Source organism: Acanthopagrus latus, chromosome 8 (genome assembly GCF_904848185.1).
Source record: "Acanthopagrus latus isolate v.2019 chromosome 8, fAcaLat1.1, whole genome shotgun sequence".
NCBI lineage: Eukaryota > Metazoa > Chordata > Actinopteri > Spariformes > Sparidae > Acanthopagrus > Acanthopagrus latus.
Genome location: NC_051046.1, coordinates 9,826,233 through 9,845,292, shown reverse-complemented (window position 1 = coordinate 9,845,292; position 19,060 = coordinate 9,826,233). Strand labels below are relative to the sequence as shown.

The following is a 19,060-nucleotide window of genomic DNA, read 5'->3' as shown; positions in this document are numbered from 1 at the left end:
AGCCCTCTAATCTAACTTTGCTAGTTCATCCTCTGTTATTAGTAAAATAAAAACAGGATTGATTATCTATGGACCAAAAACACAAAATTTAGAGTTGGGTCTGACTATATTATAAAAAGTGATTGTTTTGCAGTTTAATGTTAGGATGTTGAGAAATGTCTGCAAAACAAAATGAGGGTCTGTATCCTGCAGCTTGGATAAGAAAACAATCATTTAGGGGCATATTTCACTTTTCACAAAAACCTTTAGTCCTTCTTCCTTTCTTGCACTACAGATTTTTAACCTTGAACTGGTTGAGTCTAAAGCATATCAATGTGTTGTGTCTTATGCGTGTTTTTGAAAGGCTCTGTTAATCTTCTTGTGAAGGTCTGTTTGTCGACATTGAGCTGCTTGGGGGAGAAAAAAAAAAGCTGCTGGTCTGCTCCGTTAGAGAGAAAAGCTCTTTCTGTTGAACTCCACTATATAAAGGCAGAACTTTCTCCTGTGCCCGAGCCTTGCAGCAGCCTTCAGCAACACCACATCAAGATGTTGAACATCAGCGAGCTGACTCTGCAGCTCCTGCCCTCCAGGACCTCGGACCGTCTGCTGCAGCCTTTCTGGGATTACATGCTCCTTAACCACCGACTTCTCATCTCATCTCCTTTTTTCCCTGTCCTGCTCGCCTTCTCCAGCTATTTCTTCTTCAGCATACCTTTTGCTGCACTGGACCTCCTGGGAGAGAGAGTGCCTTTATTCCATCAGTACAAGATCCAACCAGACAGGCAGCCAACCGTGGGAATGATGGCCAAGAGCTTCATGACAGCGTTTTATAACCACATATTCTTTGTTCTTCCAACTGTAATAATTGGCATGTTCATCCTGCCTACACCAACACTGCCACGGGACGCTCCCACCCTGTATCAGGTATTCATCGAGGGGCTGGCTGTGCTTCTCCTCTTTGACACTCAGTACTACATTTGGCATTTCATACATCACAAGCACCCACAGCTTTACCGCTGGATCCATGCAATCCACCATGAGTACATGGCACCTTTCTCTTGGTCGACGGAGCAGCTCAGCATCCCAGAACTGATGACTGTCGGATTCTGGAGCAACCAGGACCCGATTGTTTTAAAGTGCCACCCAATGACTACGTGGTGCGTCACAGTATTCAGCATCTGGATGTCTGTGGAGGACCACATTGGCTATGATCTGCCGTGGACCCTCAATCACCTGGTGCCTTTCGGTCTGCTGGGTGGTGCACCGGCTCACGACATGCACCACCAGAAGCCAAACAGCAACTACGCTCCTTTCTTCAGCCACTGGGACAGAATCTTTGGCACCGCCGTTCCTCTGAAGAAAAAGACTCTGAAAAAATAGGAATGCAATTCTGTAAATACTGCATGTGTAGTGCTTTTTCTTTATGGTCACAACTATTTCAGCACTGTCACTTTTTTCCATTTGTGAAATCCATTATTTTTCTTTCTTTTATTACTATTTTCTCAATTTTTATAGCAGTTTTATAGCTTTCTCATTGCTGTATGTCTCTATATGTGTATATATACACACACACAGATACATAGACATATAATTATTATATATATTTATATGCAATATAAAAGCTCTATTTTTATGGATTTCCATTCAATAAAACCATTATGTTTACAAATATTCGTTCACTTCTGTTTGGTTTATATGGAATAAATGCTTTTACTACATTGTTCTCCAAGTCATTGCAGTGAAATAATTACAATTACTAAATCCTCATAACAACTTCCTGTCCTTGCTTTTGCCACAATAATCTTACATAAGACTAAGTCTTGAACGGTCATTACTCAGCAATATTTTGCCTACAAATTCCACAAAAGAATAAGCGGCTTTCGAACAAAAACTAAGTAGTGTTAGCCTGGCCTGTCACCAAGAGGTCAAGGGGCATTATTGTCAGCCCACACTTGAGAAAGTGCTGAGCTGTTCAAGGCTGACTTGAAGGTGGAAACTATAAATAATGACACAGCAAAAAATATTTACTTATACTCCGAATGCCCGTAGAGATCAGGGATGATACTAAGCAGAAAACACATTTAATTATATAATAATATAATAATTAATTATATTTTTTAGAAAACAATTTCAACACTAGGTTCATTTTCAGTGTTTTATCCACATATCTACTTCATCCATATACCACTTGATAAGATATGGGCAAGCATCATAAGTGGACCTTCAGATGAGGTGCTTTTTGTCAAATACATGAGACATTGTCTTCACAGCTTTTGCGCTTACTGTGTTTAGAAATATATGCATATAATATATAAGCATTGCATTTATTTTCCACTTGTTATTATGTTGCAAACTTCTCTTCCTTAAATGTCTGCAATTACATTTTATCATATAAAAAACTCAAACAAACATTCAACAAATATTTAAATACATTTATTTGTCAGAAAAAAACAACAAAAAAACACAAAACCAATGCTATAAAATGTCAGTGAAGACTCTTGTTTAAATACTGCACAAACATATTGGAAATCTGCCCGGTGTTCTCTGTCGGGTGCATCTTGGTGTAGCTGATGAACTGGCGCCGTAACTTCCTCAGCTCTGCCATGTTGATGCTCCTGGTGAGCTCAATGTTAACGTCAGGTTAAGGTCATTTCAGTGCAAGTTATGTTCCATTTACGTGACATGTTCTACAGTGCAGCTGGACACGGAGTGAGTGGTAACTTATCTGAAGGTCACAGCATCACATCTTAACCTTTAAGGGGAACCACCGGTGAAACAACACAAAGTACTGAACATTACTGACGTAAACCGTAAATCCAAATTATGCACGTGTCATTAAAGTCTCACTGGTTTCTGTGTGGACCGACATGTTCAAAGCAGAAAATCAAAGTGTTTGCTTCTGAGGACGTCTGAAACGGTGCAACTGCCAATAAAAATCTACTTATCTGTGTAATTTAGTTTCTCTCCTCCATGTGTATCCCCCACTATGTTATTATACGCAAGACCTTTAACAGTGGTCAGCTGCTGTGCCTTTCATTTAAGTTTTTTGATGGACATGCATTCATCCAGCTTTCCCTTCAAACAACTAATTTGATATTGAGTACTTTGCCTCCTGCTGGTGAAGGAATATGACTTTCCTTATGAGGTAGATGATTAAAATGAGGCTGCAGAAATTAAAAGAGGCAACACAGAATTCAGACTGGCATAAGCTGTGAAAGATGACTGCTACTGGGGCATGAAAACAAAATTATCCAAATTTGTTTGTGAGATGATACTTGGAAATCAGGTTTTAGGTAAAAAAAAAAAAAAGAAAAAAAGGTGGACATGTGAAAAGGAAAAGGATATCTTTTCTGTTGCTCCTGGAACTGAAATGAGATCCCCAGGTACGCTCGTCTTCTGTGCGTTAAAAATTGCCTGCAAAAAACAAACACATGACACACAGAGGGTTATGTGTTTACTAATAAATACGGCTATTTCGGTTTTTAGGGAGTTGAGATCAGCCAAGTGGGATCCATGAGTACATATTTAGGGAAGTTTTACTTAAGAAAAATGACAAATGCAAGAAGAAAATGCAACAAAGTACACACTGTTTCAGGCTAATAGCAGTGTCCTCAATAGCTCATCAGAGCAGCTGATTTCTTATTGGCTAACAGTAATTAGCAGACAAAACACATCACACAGACGCATCAATAGGTAGCTAAATAATTACAGGAGCAAAAGGGGGACACACAACCACGTACTAATAATGAGGCAGTCTCTACGTCAACCATTTAGAGTTAGAAAAGCTAAAAATGTTCTACAACCTATAGCACAAATCAAAACAATTCTTCCCTTTGCAGAGATATAAAGTATTGAAAAATGTTCATATGATCACAATCACAACACACTGGTGCGTGCTAACACATTCAGAGATTCTGACATCAACCCTGGCGTCGCAAAATAGAGTGATAGTTGTCTTTATTCAAGGTCACTTTTTTTAATGGTCTTCCTCTGTCCATAGTGCTTCTGCTGATCTTAATCTTCTTCTCTTACTGACAAGTCTCAAATATGGCTTTTTCTTTGCAAAACTCTAACTTTAACACTGAGACTGGTGTTTTGTAGACACCACTAAATTAATCTGCCAGTTGAGGACCTGTGAGGATTTCTTTCTAAGACTAGAGACTTTGATGTACTTGTCCTCTTGCTCCATTGCGCACCTGGGCCTCCCACTTCTCTTTCTATTCTGAAAATAGCCAGTTTGTGCTGTTCTTTGAAGGGACTAGTACACACTGTTCTATGAGATCTTCAGTTTCTTGGCAATTTCTTGCATTAATTTCTCTCGATTAGTGTGGAAATAGACAGAAAAAAGGCCTATCCTCTGAAACTCGTCAGTCTAACCCACTGATGCTTGACATAGTCACCTAATCCTATGGAGGGCAATTTTAATGCTTTAACCAGCACAACAGATTTCAGCTGTGCTGACATGACTGCATAAGCATTTTCAATGATCAATTAGCCTTTTAACATGACAAACTTGGATCAGCTGACACAATGTGTGGTGATGTTTGTTGAAAATGGTCCTCTGTACACCTATGTAGATATTCCATTATAAAAACAAAAACAGTATCTTAATATCTTAAATAGTGATTTACCACTTATATGTAATACATGTAATGTTATTTCAATTGAATACAATTCTACTTTTGTAATCCCCATTTTTGAGCGGTTGTATTTATTGATATTCTGAGGTGCAACTCTTCCCAGCTGCAGGACATTGAAGCTAAAACAAAAATTACTTTGTTTATTATGTAACAACACAACATTCTCTGCCTACAATATGCAACTATAAATTATCAGGCCCCCGTCCACCAGTATGTCCTCCTTCATGCCTGATGCTGAACAAAGTATTTGTTTACTGTATTTTTGTAAACACCATAGCTCTTGACTGTAATTATTTGCCCACAAATTGACTCTAATTGGTGCTTTGTGTCAATCACTACCAGTCAATAAACTGTCACTCAGTCTGTTCTCTAGATTTGCTATTCATGCCACACTCATGTCCTGACATAGACATGGGAAACATTCCTGGGTTTACAAACTACAAGGAAAAAATTGATTGAATAATGCATTTTCAGGAGTCAAGGCTTCTCAGTCATAATTACAACCTAAAACTGGTAGCACCTGCTTATAGGCTATAAATACCTATGTTATCTGTCTTTGCATTGACATGGAGTCATAGACTTTAATCTACAATTAGTAGATTAATCTAAGTTTGTAGATTAAAGTTTAAGATGAATATTTTTCACTATATGACCTATATGTCCTTTATTTCAAGCAAGTGATTAAAATATATGACATGAATGGAAAAAACACTAATTTTAGCAAAAAAGTCTCAACAGAAAACCACAAAGAACATATGAAGACTTACCATTAACACATCTTGTGTGGTCTTGTCCAACTCATACAAGAAGTTTGCAGATGACAATGGTTGCTGCAGAGAAAAACAATATCTATATTACCATCACATAATCAAAAATGCATACATCTACTGGATATTACATCCTCTTTAAAAAAGCAAACGTTTGTGTGCATTCCTTACACTTTGTGTAGACTGATTAGGTGGGGGTGCTTTTCTTTTGAAAAGTGCATCAGAAATGGCTTCATAAGGAAGCGAGTCCTCTTTCAGGATGGTGAAGAGAGGACTGTCCCATCTGTTTCTGGAGTCTGGAGCTTCAAACCTCAGCACTAATGCATCAAAGCTACAAAAGACAAACCAGAGGACAGTATATCAGGCAAATTACGAAAACAGAATTTAATAGTGTTCATTTTTGACAGTGACTGGTGTAAATGTATATTTAAAAACCTATTCTAAGTTTAAGAGACTATCAGAGACTGACATGCATCTCTACTATTTGTGTAAAGCCTTGACACTCACATGTCCTGGGTGTACTGCTCAGCAGCATCTCTGTTGGCATTCCATGTTGAACTCACTTCATCTGATGTCAAACAGTACACCTTTATCAAACGACAGCATAGGGTTTTAATGTTTGGGTAATATTCTTTTTCCAAATATTACAAGTCTATTACTTATTACTCTTGTATACTTACCAGACAGTGTGGTGTCTGTGCATGTTTGATGAGACAGAACAGTTCATAGCGGTAGCCTGTAAGACATTATTTCAACTTTAAAGGTAAACGCATAAAACAAATCATACTGCATTGAATCCTTTTGTTACCAATATTTACCTTTTATGTAATTCAATGAATCCAAAATTACAATGTCATCCTTGCCGACTTTCCTAAAAGCAAATAAATTAAGGTTAAAAGGGCTGATAGAACACTCATTGATGAGTCTTATCCAAAAAAAATATTTGAAAAACACACCTCTCTACTGCAGCTTTCAGAGATGCTCTGACATTTTTTTCCTTCTGGGAATCTGCAACATATCCAACAAGGTTAAATGACAGCCAAGAATACACAAAAGTCAGAGGTTACTCCATAGGAAACAAGTCTATGTTGTGACTGTGTTATCAGGCAGCAGAAGTCTAATTAAGAAATTATGAAGATTTAATGAATTTATCTGCCACTTTTTTTCTAGATTAACTGTTTAATGCTGTATAACATTTCATAGTGAAAACTGCCCATCAAAACGTAATATTGTGCTCGTTTGCTTGGCTGTCTGATATTGAATATCATATATTGAATTACGAAGGAACGCAGACAATTTTCACATTTGAGCAGAAAATCAATTATTATGTCTTATCTAAATTGTTGCCAAATATTCATATTCCACCCATTATCTGACTACCCGACTGGTTGGAAGTCAAACTGCTGAAAAATTCACTGCTGTTATCAGGCATTTCTTGAAATAATGGTGAGAAAATAGTGCTGTGAAGCAAATATATAACCCTAATACCTGCTGGTTGTACAGCTGCATTACCAGGATGTAAACAAGAGACAACTGTAGGGTGTTTTCTATAAAGAATGTCAACTGTAACCCTGTTATGTGATACAATTTAATAGGAAGAGTATTTATCATACAGCAGGAAGAGTGTGGACACTCTCACACCAAACTCCATTCAAAAAATCATTAATTTAAGGCTGCCCAAACGTTCGATATACACGCACTCCGTGGAAGACGGATGGAAAGCTGTTCGTAGTGTTAAACATCAGCAGTATTTAAACAAATTAAAAAGCCACATTTTAAGAACAAGTTATGTATTTAGATTTTTTGCTGGCTGCCCTGTAATTCACCACCATCTTCCCAGCTAAGTTAGCCTCGCTTCAACGGGAGGTTGCTCATGTAGCAGCTTGAAATATTACGTTTATAAATAAAACAATCAACAACATGTAGAGTTTGGTCGATAGAAAACATGTACGCGGACTTCCTGAGATTACTTTTGAGTATCGACAAAAACTTATGAGCTATAAACACGTGATAACAAAACTGAACGGAGACACAGCTAGCTAGCTTAACTTGCCTGCGTAAACAGTGTTTTTGTCAACGTCCAGGCCTCCGTCTCCCACAACATGAACCTTCCGGTCACAGTTCTGTTCAAAATACACCTTCAGTTCTTCTGCCCTTCGTGTTTTACCACTGCAGGGATAACCGCACATCACTACCAGAGGCATAACTACTGAGTGTTGTCAAAATAAAGTAGCCATGAGTGTGATGATGAGCAGCATGTCGACTGCTTCACCCGGATATGTTTAACTGCAGGCACTTCTCAAAGCAACCAACAGGAGGCGCTACAACACCAGTGGGATTAAAGTGAGTTTACAGATGTGGCTAGTCTTTTATATGAGATTATTTAATATCAAATAAACTATTAATTGACTTTGTGTTACTTTGACAGACATTAAACAGGCACATCCATTACATCATTCTCTGTTTTTGATTTAAAATATCAAAAAAACAAACAAAAACTGGCTGACAACTGGATCTGGCTTTCAGTACGGGTTTATTGTCAGGGAGAAATACATATTAGGTTCAAAATAACTGGCCCCAAGAACAAAACAGTGGAGACTGGCATCATGTTTCACATTTAAAAAACATATACATATTATTTTCTTTGTCAGGAGGATTTCATGCTGTTGCTGTAAAGATTTAAGAACTGGTGGCTCAAGTGTTCCTCAAGCAGGACCTCCATCTCCCCTAAATAAATGGAGGAAAAGGTTAGTTGCACAGTTGACTGGATAAAAACAACAGCAACAAATAATACACTATAAACAACAACAACAACGATGATAATAATAATAATAATAATAATAATAATAATAATAATCATAGTAATAAACTAACATGTCCAATGCTTGTTTCCGTTGGGCAGTTTTCAATATCTCAGTGAGCAGTGCCACCAGGTCTTCAGTCATTTGCTTCAGAGGACTCACAGCTCTGACTTCAGGGGGAACATTCGCATCTTCAAAGGCAGACTCCATAAAGGAACCATCCACAACACTTTTCTTGCCCATGAAATGCCCTTAACGAACACAAAATGATAATTAATCAAATACATTTTTGAAAAAAATGAGCAAAAAAACACATGATTTGCCAGATTAAGTGATATTCCTCTTACCTGTTGCCCACAGATTACCCCTCGGATTCACCTTGATTTTTGAAATTTTATTTCTCAGCTCGGTCATATCAAGCGTCATTGAAGACGTCACGGCAATGTATGAGATAAAGATGAAAGAAGACAGGAGTCCTGCTCTGCAGATCTTTGTCAAAGTGCCTCTCATTCCTCAAACGTGTCCAACGCAATTTGGTGCCGGTTAATTAAAATCTCTGCTCTTCTGTTACTTTGGGGACGGGCAGTTATACAGAGATAGGATGGGCTTAATATTCTAATGTGATGAAGTCATCTGTCTGTGGTTGGTTTCTTATTGGATGAGTGATGCACATTGCAGAGTCGTGTGCCCTTCTGACTTGTATTGACAGTTGCAAAGTACATGACATCAATGCCAAACCTCTAATTATCACATCCAAATACCTTTAAATACCAGTGCTTTAATACACAAAGAAGTCTGTCACGTGGGAGAAAAGACAAAACAGATATATAATTAAATGCACCAATTTATTTGTAAGTACTGAACGTAAACATTACAGCAAGGCACAGGGGCCACTGCATGCTGAATAGATGTAATGGCTTAAGAAATGCTGTGAATCCAGGGTTGATTGGCTACTGTATGTACACAGGTTACTTCCCAATACAGATCCTCGCTGTACACAGTATCAAAAGTACAAATATCTTTCAACGAGCGTTACAAAAGAACAAGTCATGATCAAGTCATTCTTTCCAGGCGCTGCAGTTTTAACGGCTGCAGTGTAGTAATTTAAGGACTTAAAGAGAAGAGAAAGAAAGAGCTCATATAGCACTTAAATAGAAAAAGTTCACTTGCCAAGTTAAGTCAATATGACCACATAGCCTTAAGTTCATTCCCAAAATAATTTATAAAATTTAATAATGTGGGATAATACACATTTACTTTTTTTTTTTTTTTACATTGCACTGAGATTACCTGCAACTCCTCCAATACCTTCATCATTTAACAATCACTGCCAGTAACCATGGAGGTAGGAACTGTCATGTATTGAATACAAAACAAGAAGTGCTGCTTTACAAATCCAGACCTGTAAACGAAAGGCACCCACCATCACGAGGGCTGATCTAAGCAGTTTATTCATCACAGACTGAACAAACTCCCCTGATCCTACTAGTATTATTATCATGAGCGCCTCTGACGTTTACAGGTCCCGATTTATAAAACATTATCTCCGATATGCCACCAAACTTCACTTTCATGCCTGCTCTGGATTATCCAAAACAATGTACCCTGATATTTGACATAACATCGACTGTCCACTTGCCGGAAAAATACACTTCTGGCAATTTGAGGTATTTTCAATACTGCTGCATCACACATCCAATACCTCCTCATGTTTCCCCTAAACAATCATTCCAAAAAAAAAAAAAAGAAAGAAAAAGAAAAGAAAATCATAAAAAAAATAAAAGGCCAGATCTGAGATAACACATGCACTCACAAGTCAAACAAATTCAATAAACATAAAACAAAAAGCATTTCAGAATGCTTAAATAGTCAAATGAAAGTCTTGTTCTTTTATGTAGCCTTACTTCAGAAGGCTTTACCTGCCTGCATCTGATCTCACAGGATAGCTCTTCAAATAACTGTTTACCAAGATCATAGAAATACATCTTTCTTTAAATGACTGCTGAACAACACTAAAATTTGTAATAAATGGTGACTACAATTCTCGCCTTGTACTGCAAATTAACTGCAACACAGTCGCGTCGTAAAAGCTGAATCCCATTCAGGTGATAGTGTGTAGCATTAAATACTTCAGACGACATTTAAAGCAATTAAAATGACTGTCGATTACAAAGGTGAAAATCCACCCCTTCACTGTTACATCGATCGAACATAAAAGCTAACAGACATTCCTGAGTCTCTTATCAGGGCGGATGAAACAGTTGGGAAAATAAAAAAGACAGACAGAAATATCTGTTACACGTGTGCAGTAATGTCTGAAAGGCAAGATTAATATATTATCCACATGCAAAGTTAAATAAAAACGATTGAAAAATGAATATTAATTCGTCCTCTCGCTTATGAAAATACTGCTCTTTACTAAATGTTAAGGATCTGCACAAATATACTGCACAACCTCTGAATAACTTGAGAGAAATTTCAAAATTAAAAAGGCCTCAACACTCTGTACCACCTCCATGCAGAACATCAAGCATCCCATGTGACTTTCAAATAAAAACCGAAGATATTAAAGCAGCTTTAAAGAGGTGTTGAGGTCGCTCTCGCTACCGGAGGGAGACTGCTTGTGTGTGAGAGTGAGCGCTCAGTTTTAAATTACAGTCCACAGTCGTGTCACAGCACACACTTTCTGGCTCTCCTGCCTGAGAAGGCTCAGGTTCGTTTAGCTCCGATAACACGTCATTCCCCTCGTCTGTATCTGCTGATCCATCGCGCTGATCATCCTGCTCCATCTCCCGAACCGCTGCCACCACCTCCCTTACCTTCTCCTCTTCTTTGACTTTGTGTACAATGACAAGATGTCTGTTGAGAGACAGTAGTGATGTGAAACACAGGCCACAGTGAAGGCACTGAGGAGTGTTTTCATCGGTTTTATGCTGTGGTATATGCTGCTGGAACTGTGTCCTGTCGTCCGTGATGAAACCACACTTTGAACAGCGGAACTGGCTTTTCAGACGCTTCGCTGACGGAGCACCGATGCCCGAAGTGCGATCACGCTCTTCCTTATGTGCGTTCACGGCAGGTCTTTCTGATACAAGCCCCTGCAAATCACAGTCACACATTTTAAATTGATGGTTGTAAGACTCACATGTAGAATTTTGCCTGTTATTATTTTGTTGTTTGTGTTGGGGGGAAAAAAAACTACCTTGCCCAAAGCCTTTTTTGATTCTTGGACAGCTGTTTTCGGCATTTGGCCAAGATCAGGATTTTTGATTCCATGCATTAGACTGATGTGGTTCTTCAACGTGACACTCGTTGTGAATGTTGTCTTGGTGTCCGTGCAATACCTGAAGTGCAGAAAGGGAACAAAAGTGGAATTTTGAATGATTACCTGGTGATTTTTCAGGTAATTTGGTAAAACTTGGACTGTGCTAAGAGTCAATTGTCCATTTTTCTCACCAACAAGTATAAATTTTCTTTTTTCCATCATGGTCACTTCGAATATGTCTTCTCAGACTGGTTGCAGAATTGAAAGACTGCTCACAATGTCGACATGGATACTTCTTCACTGACTGTTGAAAAAGAAAGTGTGATGAGTCTGACCTCAGGACTCACTGTCTTCAGCACCATTTCCTCATTTCAAGAGAAGAACAACGGTGCCTCAGAACAGATCGACGTATCAGTCATGCCACTAAAAATACTGTTCCATCTAATGTTTGCATACTTTCCACGTAGATGACATGACAAGTATGTTGGTAGAAAATGTGGGTTTTATTTTAATCTATTGGATTCAATTACTTCACCACGCTGCCGACCAAAATAAGTATGCTCATACTGAAAATCAAATCTCATTTTGAAACTTGAAGGCCATCGTCAGAGAAGAGTTTCACACGTTAAGTGTGACTACACAGGAAATGATTCTGCACATTATCAGTAGTACCTGACATAATAGATGTGCTTATATTTCAGCCAGCATGGGGCGTTTACACAAGCTGATGCTAAATTAGTAGAACACAAATAGCAATATATACTGTTAGTTTAATCTGGGAGCACAAAAGACCGCATGCAACAAAGTGATAATTTATCAAGGTGCAATCAACAATATTAAGATCCGTATTGTATTTAAATTGAAATAAAAATATAAATGAACAGAAATAGTAATAAAATACATAATAAGATACTGCAGTTTCAGATATCAACAGTGAAATCTGGACAATTTTGAGTATGATCTTGTAGTTTGAGGGAGACACCCCATTTCATACACAGTAGTATAAGTGAGCTAAGAAAAAAATGATTCAAGTGTGCAGCTACGTCACTGTTTCGATGGAACACAGTCACATTTCATCTTTGGGAATTCATGTTCTCTCACCTTTCCGTGGTTGGTCTTCACATGTGAAACGTAGGACTCTCGTTCAGGGAACCACTTGAGACACTCTCCACACGTCCAGCCGGTGGGCTTCACACGAGGTCTGCTGTCCTGTTCGGCCTTTTTTCTGGGATTTTCCAGGTGTTTAACTGGGCTGCGACTCTTCTGTTGTTGGACGGAATGAGCATCCTGGTGCCGGTCAGTGTTGTCTGATTGTTTACTTCTCTTCTCTGTCTCTGCTGTCATGTTACCTATATGAACGTCCTGCAAAACAGAAACGGTGGATTTGGATGTGAATAATGGAAATTAGTAGCTTTTTGCCATTTGTTTTGTTAATGAAAGTTTCAGGTTTCATAGAGATATACCTAGTACGTGGATAAATGTATACGATATATGTATGTTATGGGTAAACATAGAGAATATCTCTTTATAAAAAAATACAATCATTGCTAACCTTGAAGTGCTGCATCAACAGCTGCTTCTGTGGAAAGACCGAGTTGCATTCTGGACACTTGAACACGCACGTAACGCGTTTGTCTGCATTCTGATGGAAATGTTCGAACAGTAACTGTTTTTTCTTGAACAACGTCTCGCACGAACACTTAAAGATTAACCTGCGAAGGAAAAGAGAAAACCCTTAAAATGACCTGTAAAAAGGTGATAACTACAGGAAGAACGTACAGCTCGTATGACAGCCAGGTCATGAGACTTTGACTTACTGAGGAGATATTTTGCTGGCACTGTGTTTATTCTTTAAATGCACTTCACAGCTGTCAGCGGTCTTGAAGGCAACTGGACAGATGGAGCACTTGTGAAGGACTTCACAGTGTTTCTCCTCAATGTGAGTCTTTTGGCCTTGGAGGGTCTTGAAAACCATATCACAGTGAAGACATCTGCAAATACACAAAAAAAACATGATGCCACTTTTCCGTTTGCACTGTAATTATGTTTCTAATAAGGCCTGCCTTTCTTACTTGAACAACTTACTTGTACCAAGCCTTGCGGGCATAATGCAGACAGTTCTCCTTGACGTGCTTCTGTATGTCCGCAGAACGACTCAGGGCGCCACACTCAGGACAGCAGTAAGGGGACTTGTGTGCGTGGATGCGATCGTGAGCTTTGAGGCTGCACTTGTTGGGCAACAACATTAAGCACACCTTACACATCTGTTTTGTAAAAAGAGAAGGACAGCAAAGTCAAAAAAGCTAAATGGGAAACAAGGGAAATATAAAAACCCTGCTCCCAGTGCCTTTAGAGAATAGGTCTGGAGATATTCTATATTGTGATTACGGTCAACAAATACCTTGAAACACTAAAAGCAACAATGAATTGATCCTACAAACAAGTTTAATACTCAGAGCAGCCAGAATGTTGCGTCAGGTCAAGAGTCTCAACAAACAGCAAGGTTTACGTTCCCATCCGGTGAGCTCCAGCCCCCATGTTTGTAACTGTTTAACACTCGCTCAACAACAAGTTAATCTTGCGACTTTTGAGGCACAACAGTGGCTAATCTCCCCTCCTGTCCTCACCTCTCATTATTACAATAAAACCAACAGTTACAGATGAATATGAATATCAACTTTGAATATTCCCGGGTGACTCTGACTGAAGTGGGAAATCTTGCTCTGAATCAGTCTCACATCTATTCTGCCATAAATAATCTCAATCTCACTAAATGTATATCAGTCCTCGGCTAACAACAGTCCCAAAAAATGCACACAATAGTCTCCTATTTTTTAGGATATGTATCCTCAATAGGAACGAATGGGCTGTGAAATTAAATACATATTGGTCTTTTCATTGGAAACTATAAAAAAATTCTCTAGCCTTATCCTGGAATATTTCAATAAAACATCTACTCACAAGTCCTTCCACAGCCTCTGACGGTCTCTGGTAATGACCTGCAAGTGCTTTATAGTCAGGTAACTGCTTGTTACACTCGAGGCAACGGAGTCGGTGGCGAATGACGTTGTCAGGATATAGGGGCAGGACAGGTTGGTTTTTGGATGAGGATGACGGTGAGGTGTAGTTCACAGGGTCGATGTTCCCAGGGTCAGTACAAGGCGGTGCGAACATTTGTTCCTCTGCTATGGGTTTCATATGGAGCTGCGTGCACTGCATCACCATACCACTGTTCTTGTGCTCTCGTGCGTGTGCCAACAAGGCGCACTTGTTGAAGAACACGATCGTCTTTGCACAGTGTGTGCATCCGACTTCGATGTGAACGCTCCTCCTGCTGTAATGATATGCTAGACTCCTCTCCACCCCGAAGGAGTCCCCGCATTCCAGGCAGCAGTATCCGCGCGGTGGAAGGCTGATATCGCTCTCTGGAGGGGGGTTCAGGTTGGGCACGTATGTAGGCACAGGGTTGGCATTGTTTAACAGTCTGTTTAGGGTTCCCGCTGCCGTGTTGGTAGTGCATGTGCGAGGATGTGGTTTGGCTGTTTTGACCTGATGCACCAGTGGGACAGTGCTGCACACTGTCGAGGAGATTGTGTGTTGGCTTTGCTGTTGAGAGGTGGAGCGCGCAGCTACTGAAGCCGCAACACTGTGAGGGACCAGGTTCAGACTAGCTAAGTGCATTGCTTTGGGAAGCAGGTTTGTGCTAGCTGAATGGCCTGCTGTAGCGGATCCCCTCTTTGGTTTCTGCCCATGATGTGCACCAGATCGTTTCACGGGACCGGTGGTATTATGGAATACTGCTGCGGGCTGCGTTATGCCTGACCTCCTGGAGTTAGCCTCCGATTTGTTGTGTGAGACTTTCGGCGAGGATGTACTAGCTGGGGGACCTTTTGTTTGTATTCCGACAATGCTATCAACACTTTGAGATGGATGAGGAGACATGTTACAGTAAGAATCCTCACTAATCATACTCTGGGACGGAGAGGATTCATATGCAGAATGAATTTCATCCGTTTCTGAATCTGGCAACACGCTGGTGACTGTGCGCTTGATCTGCCCGGACGTGGTTTTGATGGTCTTGATTCTGACCCTGGGTATGGCAGGGGGTGACCCGGATGCCACAGCAGGGGATGCTTTGCCACTGCTATCACTGCAGATGCTTACAGGGCTATCTGAGGGTTTCATTAACCGTTTCACAGCCTCTAGTGGACTTCTGGGGCTTCGTGGGGATATAGGCACGTTGGGGCTTGCTTTCATGCAGTCATTATGAACTGCCGATGACTCTCTGGGGTCTTTTCTAGCATTCAGAGCCACCAGAGCCTCTAAGCAAGAAGATAATTTGGCTGTCTGGGATTTTACATGTGGATAGGGAGTGGGAACATCCACTGAGGCTCCTGAATTGCAGTTGGTGTCAGTGAAGTTCTGGTTCACGGGCGGTGGGGGGAGCGCACTGTGTATTCTCCGCGTTTTAGTCGTTTCATTGCCGACACAGATGTCAGAGGGCTCCTCGCTTCTACTACTCTCTGTTCTGCTTTTCTGAGAGATCTTGGGGATATCAGAGTGCTTCGGACAGTCATCAAACACGCTGAGGTCCAGTTTTTTGGGATTGTCAGGGATCGAGGGTTCCACCATAACTGATGCCTCTGGGAAACAGGGTCTGTCTTTCGGATGCATTTCATCACGACTACACTGAATGTCTTCAGACTCGGGACTAGAGATGGGACTAAAATGAGAAAGTGACTGAGTGAATATTGGCGTTCCATCAGGTTTTTGCTGAATAGGTGCCCTTCCAAGAAGCTCTCTTGAACTCTCCCCATTCAAAGCAGAGACAAATGATTTGGAAAAGACGGTGTTAGTTGTCTCGACCGGATCAATGGAGGTCTCTTGTCCCCTGAATCCATTTTGCACCGCTGATCCGAACCCTTCTATTGACTCCTGTCGACTTGTGTTTTTCACAATAACACTTACAACAGGAATATCTGCCGGTGTGACACCTTGGTTACTTAATAAGCCATCATCCAGACATATTCCCGTGTGTTTCAGCTGACTCTCTGTCTCCTCGTGACTCCCATGGATGGGCTCTTTAGCATCCAACCCTGTGGCATCTGGGATGTCAAAGGCGGCGAGAAGATCATCGAAATCTGGGGTTTTCATGTCACCCATAGCTGCACAGGGTCATAAACCTGCAAAAAAACAAAAACAAAAACAAAAACATCTTAACTTGATTTATTTAAATTTACCACCATGGGTACTGAAGTCTGCACTTAAGGGACTGCTGTCAGCGTTATAGCTGCTTTACAATGTGAGTAATAACGTTTTTACTGCTGGCTTCTCTCCCCTATGCTAATGCTAGCTTTAGCTAGCAAGCTGAACGTTAACAGGGTCTGCTGATCTTCGTATATACAGCTACTGTTTTGTACCATGGCATGCATTAATACACACATGTGTATGTAGATACGCGTTTAATACAGACTACAATGCTCATTTTGTTAAGAAAACAACAACTCCTTCCAGGGCCGACGTGTAAGAAAGTTGTTTTGCTTTCACCCCAGCTAACAAGAGAACGTACTGTCAGCTAACGTTAGCCGACTAGCTAACGGAGCCAAGCTAGCCAGCTGGCAGTCTAGCTTAGCATCATACTATCGAGCAAATAATTAACCCTTAGCGATACACAGGTGCGCTTACCATTGGATCCGATTATGTTTTACAGCTCTAGTAAATTAGCTATACAGCCAGTTAAGTGTTGGCGCGGAGTGAGTAGCAGCTACGTTTGTCTGTAGCAGGGTTTCATAGCTAGGCTACAAGCTACTAGCGTTAACTTCGTTTTCCTTTTCCTGTATCTGGGTGATTGCTGCCCTCGACTCTGACTTACAGACGATAGGCGGTGCCATGGCTCTACCCTTCATGTCCCTCAAAGCAAAAGAGGGAACCAATTTAATGAGTCCAGTGAGCCTGAACGCTGCCATTATTACATTTGGCAAGCGGTCAAAGGTGGGTTTGTGTCGTGTTAATAAAATAATCAATGTTAAACACGTGCTTGGCGCCTGTAGGTAAAATAGTTAGGGGCCCTTGATTGCCATTGCAGTGCTTGCAACCACACTCTCAGTGATAAATTGTGTGGTTTCATACACTTCCTATAAGATTCACAACTAAATATAAAGAATAGCCGAACCTGAAACAGTTTCGAGATCAAGCTCCAGAACCACCGGGTCATACAATTTCCATCAAGCAACTCATCAGCGTCTTTCATTAGACCCTCACTGTTAAAAGAAATATATCAAATCCAAATCAAATAAGATACAAATAACTTTTAAAGGTGACATACAGGCTGCAGAAATATTAAATAGTGTCCATGATCAAATTGTGTGGCCCTGAAGATTTGGCTGCTGCTCTTCTTGTGCCGTCTGCTTAAGATAAGGTAGACCTATCAGCTAAATACCAAAACCACAGTGATTATTACCAGTTGGATATTGATCCTAACAGCAAAACAACCCATGCTTCCTTTGATATGCTCAGTTGCTATAATTAATGTTTTGTTGATCCATGTCAATTTATAATCAGGATGTCAACAAAGAAAAAAAATAGGCATCAGCTGCGCTGTTTGTTCTTGTCAGTGACCTGAATCTACTGTAAATCCCATGACATTGCAGACAAAGATAAGCTATTGTTTTACTGTTTGTTTTCAATATTTGTTCACAGAGGACTTCCTGGAAATCTATATTGACACTGAGATGTAACAAAAGGTAATGTGGAATTGAATGCAGGCAAAACTGGCACAGTATTTACCACTTTTTTCCACCACAGCTCAGACTGTGGCCTGAAACTGACACTAAACTACATCCCACTTCCCCACTTGTGTCTGCGATTTAATGTGAATTGTCCAAATGTACCAGTATCATCTGAGGAGGAGACTGAAGGTTCAGATATTAGTTTTTAAGATTCAAGAAACTCAGGAGCCACTGTGCCTCTGTGTTTTTTGAAGGAACAATCCTGTAAGACAACTTTGAGGGCAAAAATACTCATCTTTTCTTCCTTCCCACTAGCAAGGCTGTAAAGTGATGACACTTATTCCTGAGAAGTTTACAGCTAGAGACTTATTAAAGGACATAATGATGCAACAGTTAACTGTAATGCAGAGTAGTAATTACAACATCTCCTGAGGCACTGTGAAGAAGTCTCTGTGAAATGGTGTTTTTTTTTTTTTTGTTTTAGCTTCACAACCCCATCGAAATGATTCATCCTACTATCATAATTTGAGCCATTTGGTTCAATAAATAGTGGATAGTCTAGAAAAGCTGCAAGATCAAATCATTTTCTCCTTTTTCAACAAAAACTCAAATTGCACCTTTAAATATGATTAATTTGTGTGATGGCCACACTTCAGTTTAAATTTGGATGAATTAGGTTTCCTTATTTTGTATGCGTTACAATCATCCTCCTACAAGAGTTTGCGCCATCTGCTCTGTCACGTCTCAACTGACAAATTGAATCTTTTGTCAGACATGTTTATGGCTTACTTAAAAAGAGTGTCTTGGGTTAATAAACCAAGACATACGGTACAAAATCCAGGACATTAAGTTCTTTCTAATGAATTACAAGCTCTGCAAG

At 40.0% G+C, this 19,060-nt stretch overlaps 4 protein-coding genes across 5 annotated transcripts; 1 reads left to right on the top strand and 3 right to left on the bottom strand.

The window, feature by feature from the left end:
• The first annotated feature begins 70 nt into the window (after positions 1 to 70).
• Positions 71 to 1,697, top strand: ch25hl1.1 (cholesterol 25-hydroxylase like 1, tandem duplicate 1). Its single transcript, XM_037107549.1, has one exon. The coding sequence runs from the start codon at positions 313 to 315 to the stop codon at positions 1,357 to 1,359; it is 1,047 nt and encodes a 348-aa protein (XP_036963444.1). The 5' UTR covers positions 71 to 312; the 3' UTR covers positions 1,360 to 1,697.
• Positions 1,698 to 2,396: 699 nt separating this feature from the next.
• kti12 (KTI12 chromatin associated homolog) lies at positions 2,397 to 7,695 on the bottom strand. The gene is made up of 9 exons (XM_037108517.1): positions 7,440 to 7,695; positions 6,343 to 6,394; positions 6,205 to 6,257; positions 6,067 to 6,122; positions 5,894 to 5,973; positions 5,558 to 5,717; positions 5,387 to 5,449; positions 3,325 to 3,393; positions 2,397 to 2,608 (listed from the first exon to the last, which is right to left on the bottom strand). Exons 1-9 carry the CDS (start codon positions 7,588 to 7,590, stop codon positions 2,465 to 2,467), a joined length of 828 nt encoding a protein of 275 aa, XP_036964412.1. The 5' UTR covers positions 7,591 to 7,695; the 3' UTR covers positions 2,397 to 2,464.
• Positions 7,696 to 7,908: 213 nt separating this feature from the next.
• Positions 7,909 to 8,725, bottom strand: nmba (neuromedin Ba). Its single transcript, XM_037107919.1, has 3 exons — positions 8,535 to 8,725; positions 8,261 to 8,438; positions 7,909 to 8,113 (listed from the first exon to the last, which is right to left on the bottom strand). The coding sequence occupies exons 1-3, from the start codon at positions 8,695 to 8,697 to the stop codon at positions 8,092 to 8,094; spliced, it is 363 nt and encodes a 120-aa protein (XP_036963814.1). The 5' UTR covers positions 8,698 to 8,725; the 3' UTR covers positions 7,909 to 8,091.
• A 288-nt stretch (positions 8,726 to 9,013) lies between these two features.
• znf592 (zinc finger protein 592) lies at positions 9,014 to 17,337 on the bottom strand. 2 transcript variants are annotated; one of them, XM_037107195.1, is made up of 9 exons: positions 17,138 to 17,337; positions 14,414 to 16,635; positions 13,538 to 13,716; positions 13,270 to 13,443; positions 13,005 to 13,164; positions 12,554 to 12,814; positions 11,644 to 11,756; positions 11,390 to 11,531; positions 9,014 to 11,285 (listed from the first exon to the last, which is right to left on the bottom strand). In XM_037107195.1, exons 2-9 carry the CDS (start codon positions 16,613 to 16,615, stop codon positions 10,791 to 10,793), a joined length of 3,726 nt encoding a protein of 1,241 aa, XP_036963090.1. In that variant the 5' UTR covers positions 16,616 to 16,635; positions 17,138 to 17,337; the 3' UTR covers positions 9,014 to 10,790. The 2 variants fall into 2 exon arrangements, with proteins under 2 accessions (XP_036963090.1, XP_036963091.1); XM_037107196.1 differs by lacking the exon at positions 17,138 to 17,337 and having other exon boundaries at positions 14,414 to 16,748.
• Between the last annotated feature and the right edge of the window lie 1,723 nt (positions 17,338 to 19,060).

Coding starts and splice junctions, on each gene's coding strand:
- ch25hl1.1 (XM_037107549.1), top strand. CDS start 313: ATGTGTTGTGTCTTATGCGTGTTTTTGAAAGGCTCTGTTAATCTTCTT.
- kti12 (XM_037108517.1), bottom strand. CDS start 7,590: ATGCCTCTGGTAGTGATGTGCGGTTATCCCTGCAGTGGTAAAACACGA. Junction 6,258..6,342: donor CTGAAAGCTGCAGTAGAGAG/GTGTGTTTTTCA, acceptor ATTTGCTTTTAG/GAAAGTCGGCAAGGATGACA. Junction 5,974..6,066: donor CACAGACACCACACTGTCTG/GTAAGTATACAA, acceptor CGTTTGATAAAG/GTGTACTGTTTGACATCAGA.
- nmba (XM_037107919.1), bottom strand. CDS start 8,697: ATGAGAGGCACTTTGACAAAGATCTGCAGAGCAGGACTCCTGTCTTCT. Junction 8,439..8,534: donor GGGTAATCTGTGGGCAACAG/GTAAGAGGAATA, acceptor GTGTTCGTTAAG/GGCATTTCATGGGCAAGAAA. Junction 8,114..8,260: donor CGGAAACAAGCATTGGACAT/GTTAGTTTATTA, acceptor CCATTTATTTAG/GGGAGATGGAGGTCCTGCTT.
- znf592 (XM_037107195.1), bottom strand. CDS start 16,615: ATGGGTGACATGAAAACCCCAGATTTCGATGATCTTCTCGCCGCCTTT. Junction 13,165..13,269: donor GCCAGCAAAATATCTCCTCA/GTAAGTCAAAGT, acceptor TTTCCTTCGCAG/GTTAATCTTTAAGTGTTCGT. Junction 11,757..12,553: donor TGAAGACCAACCACGGAAAG/GTGAGAGAACAT, acceptor CTTTTTCAACAG/TCAGTGAAGAAGTATCCATG.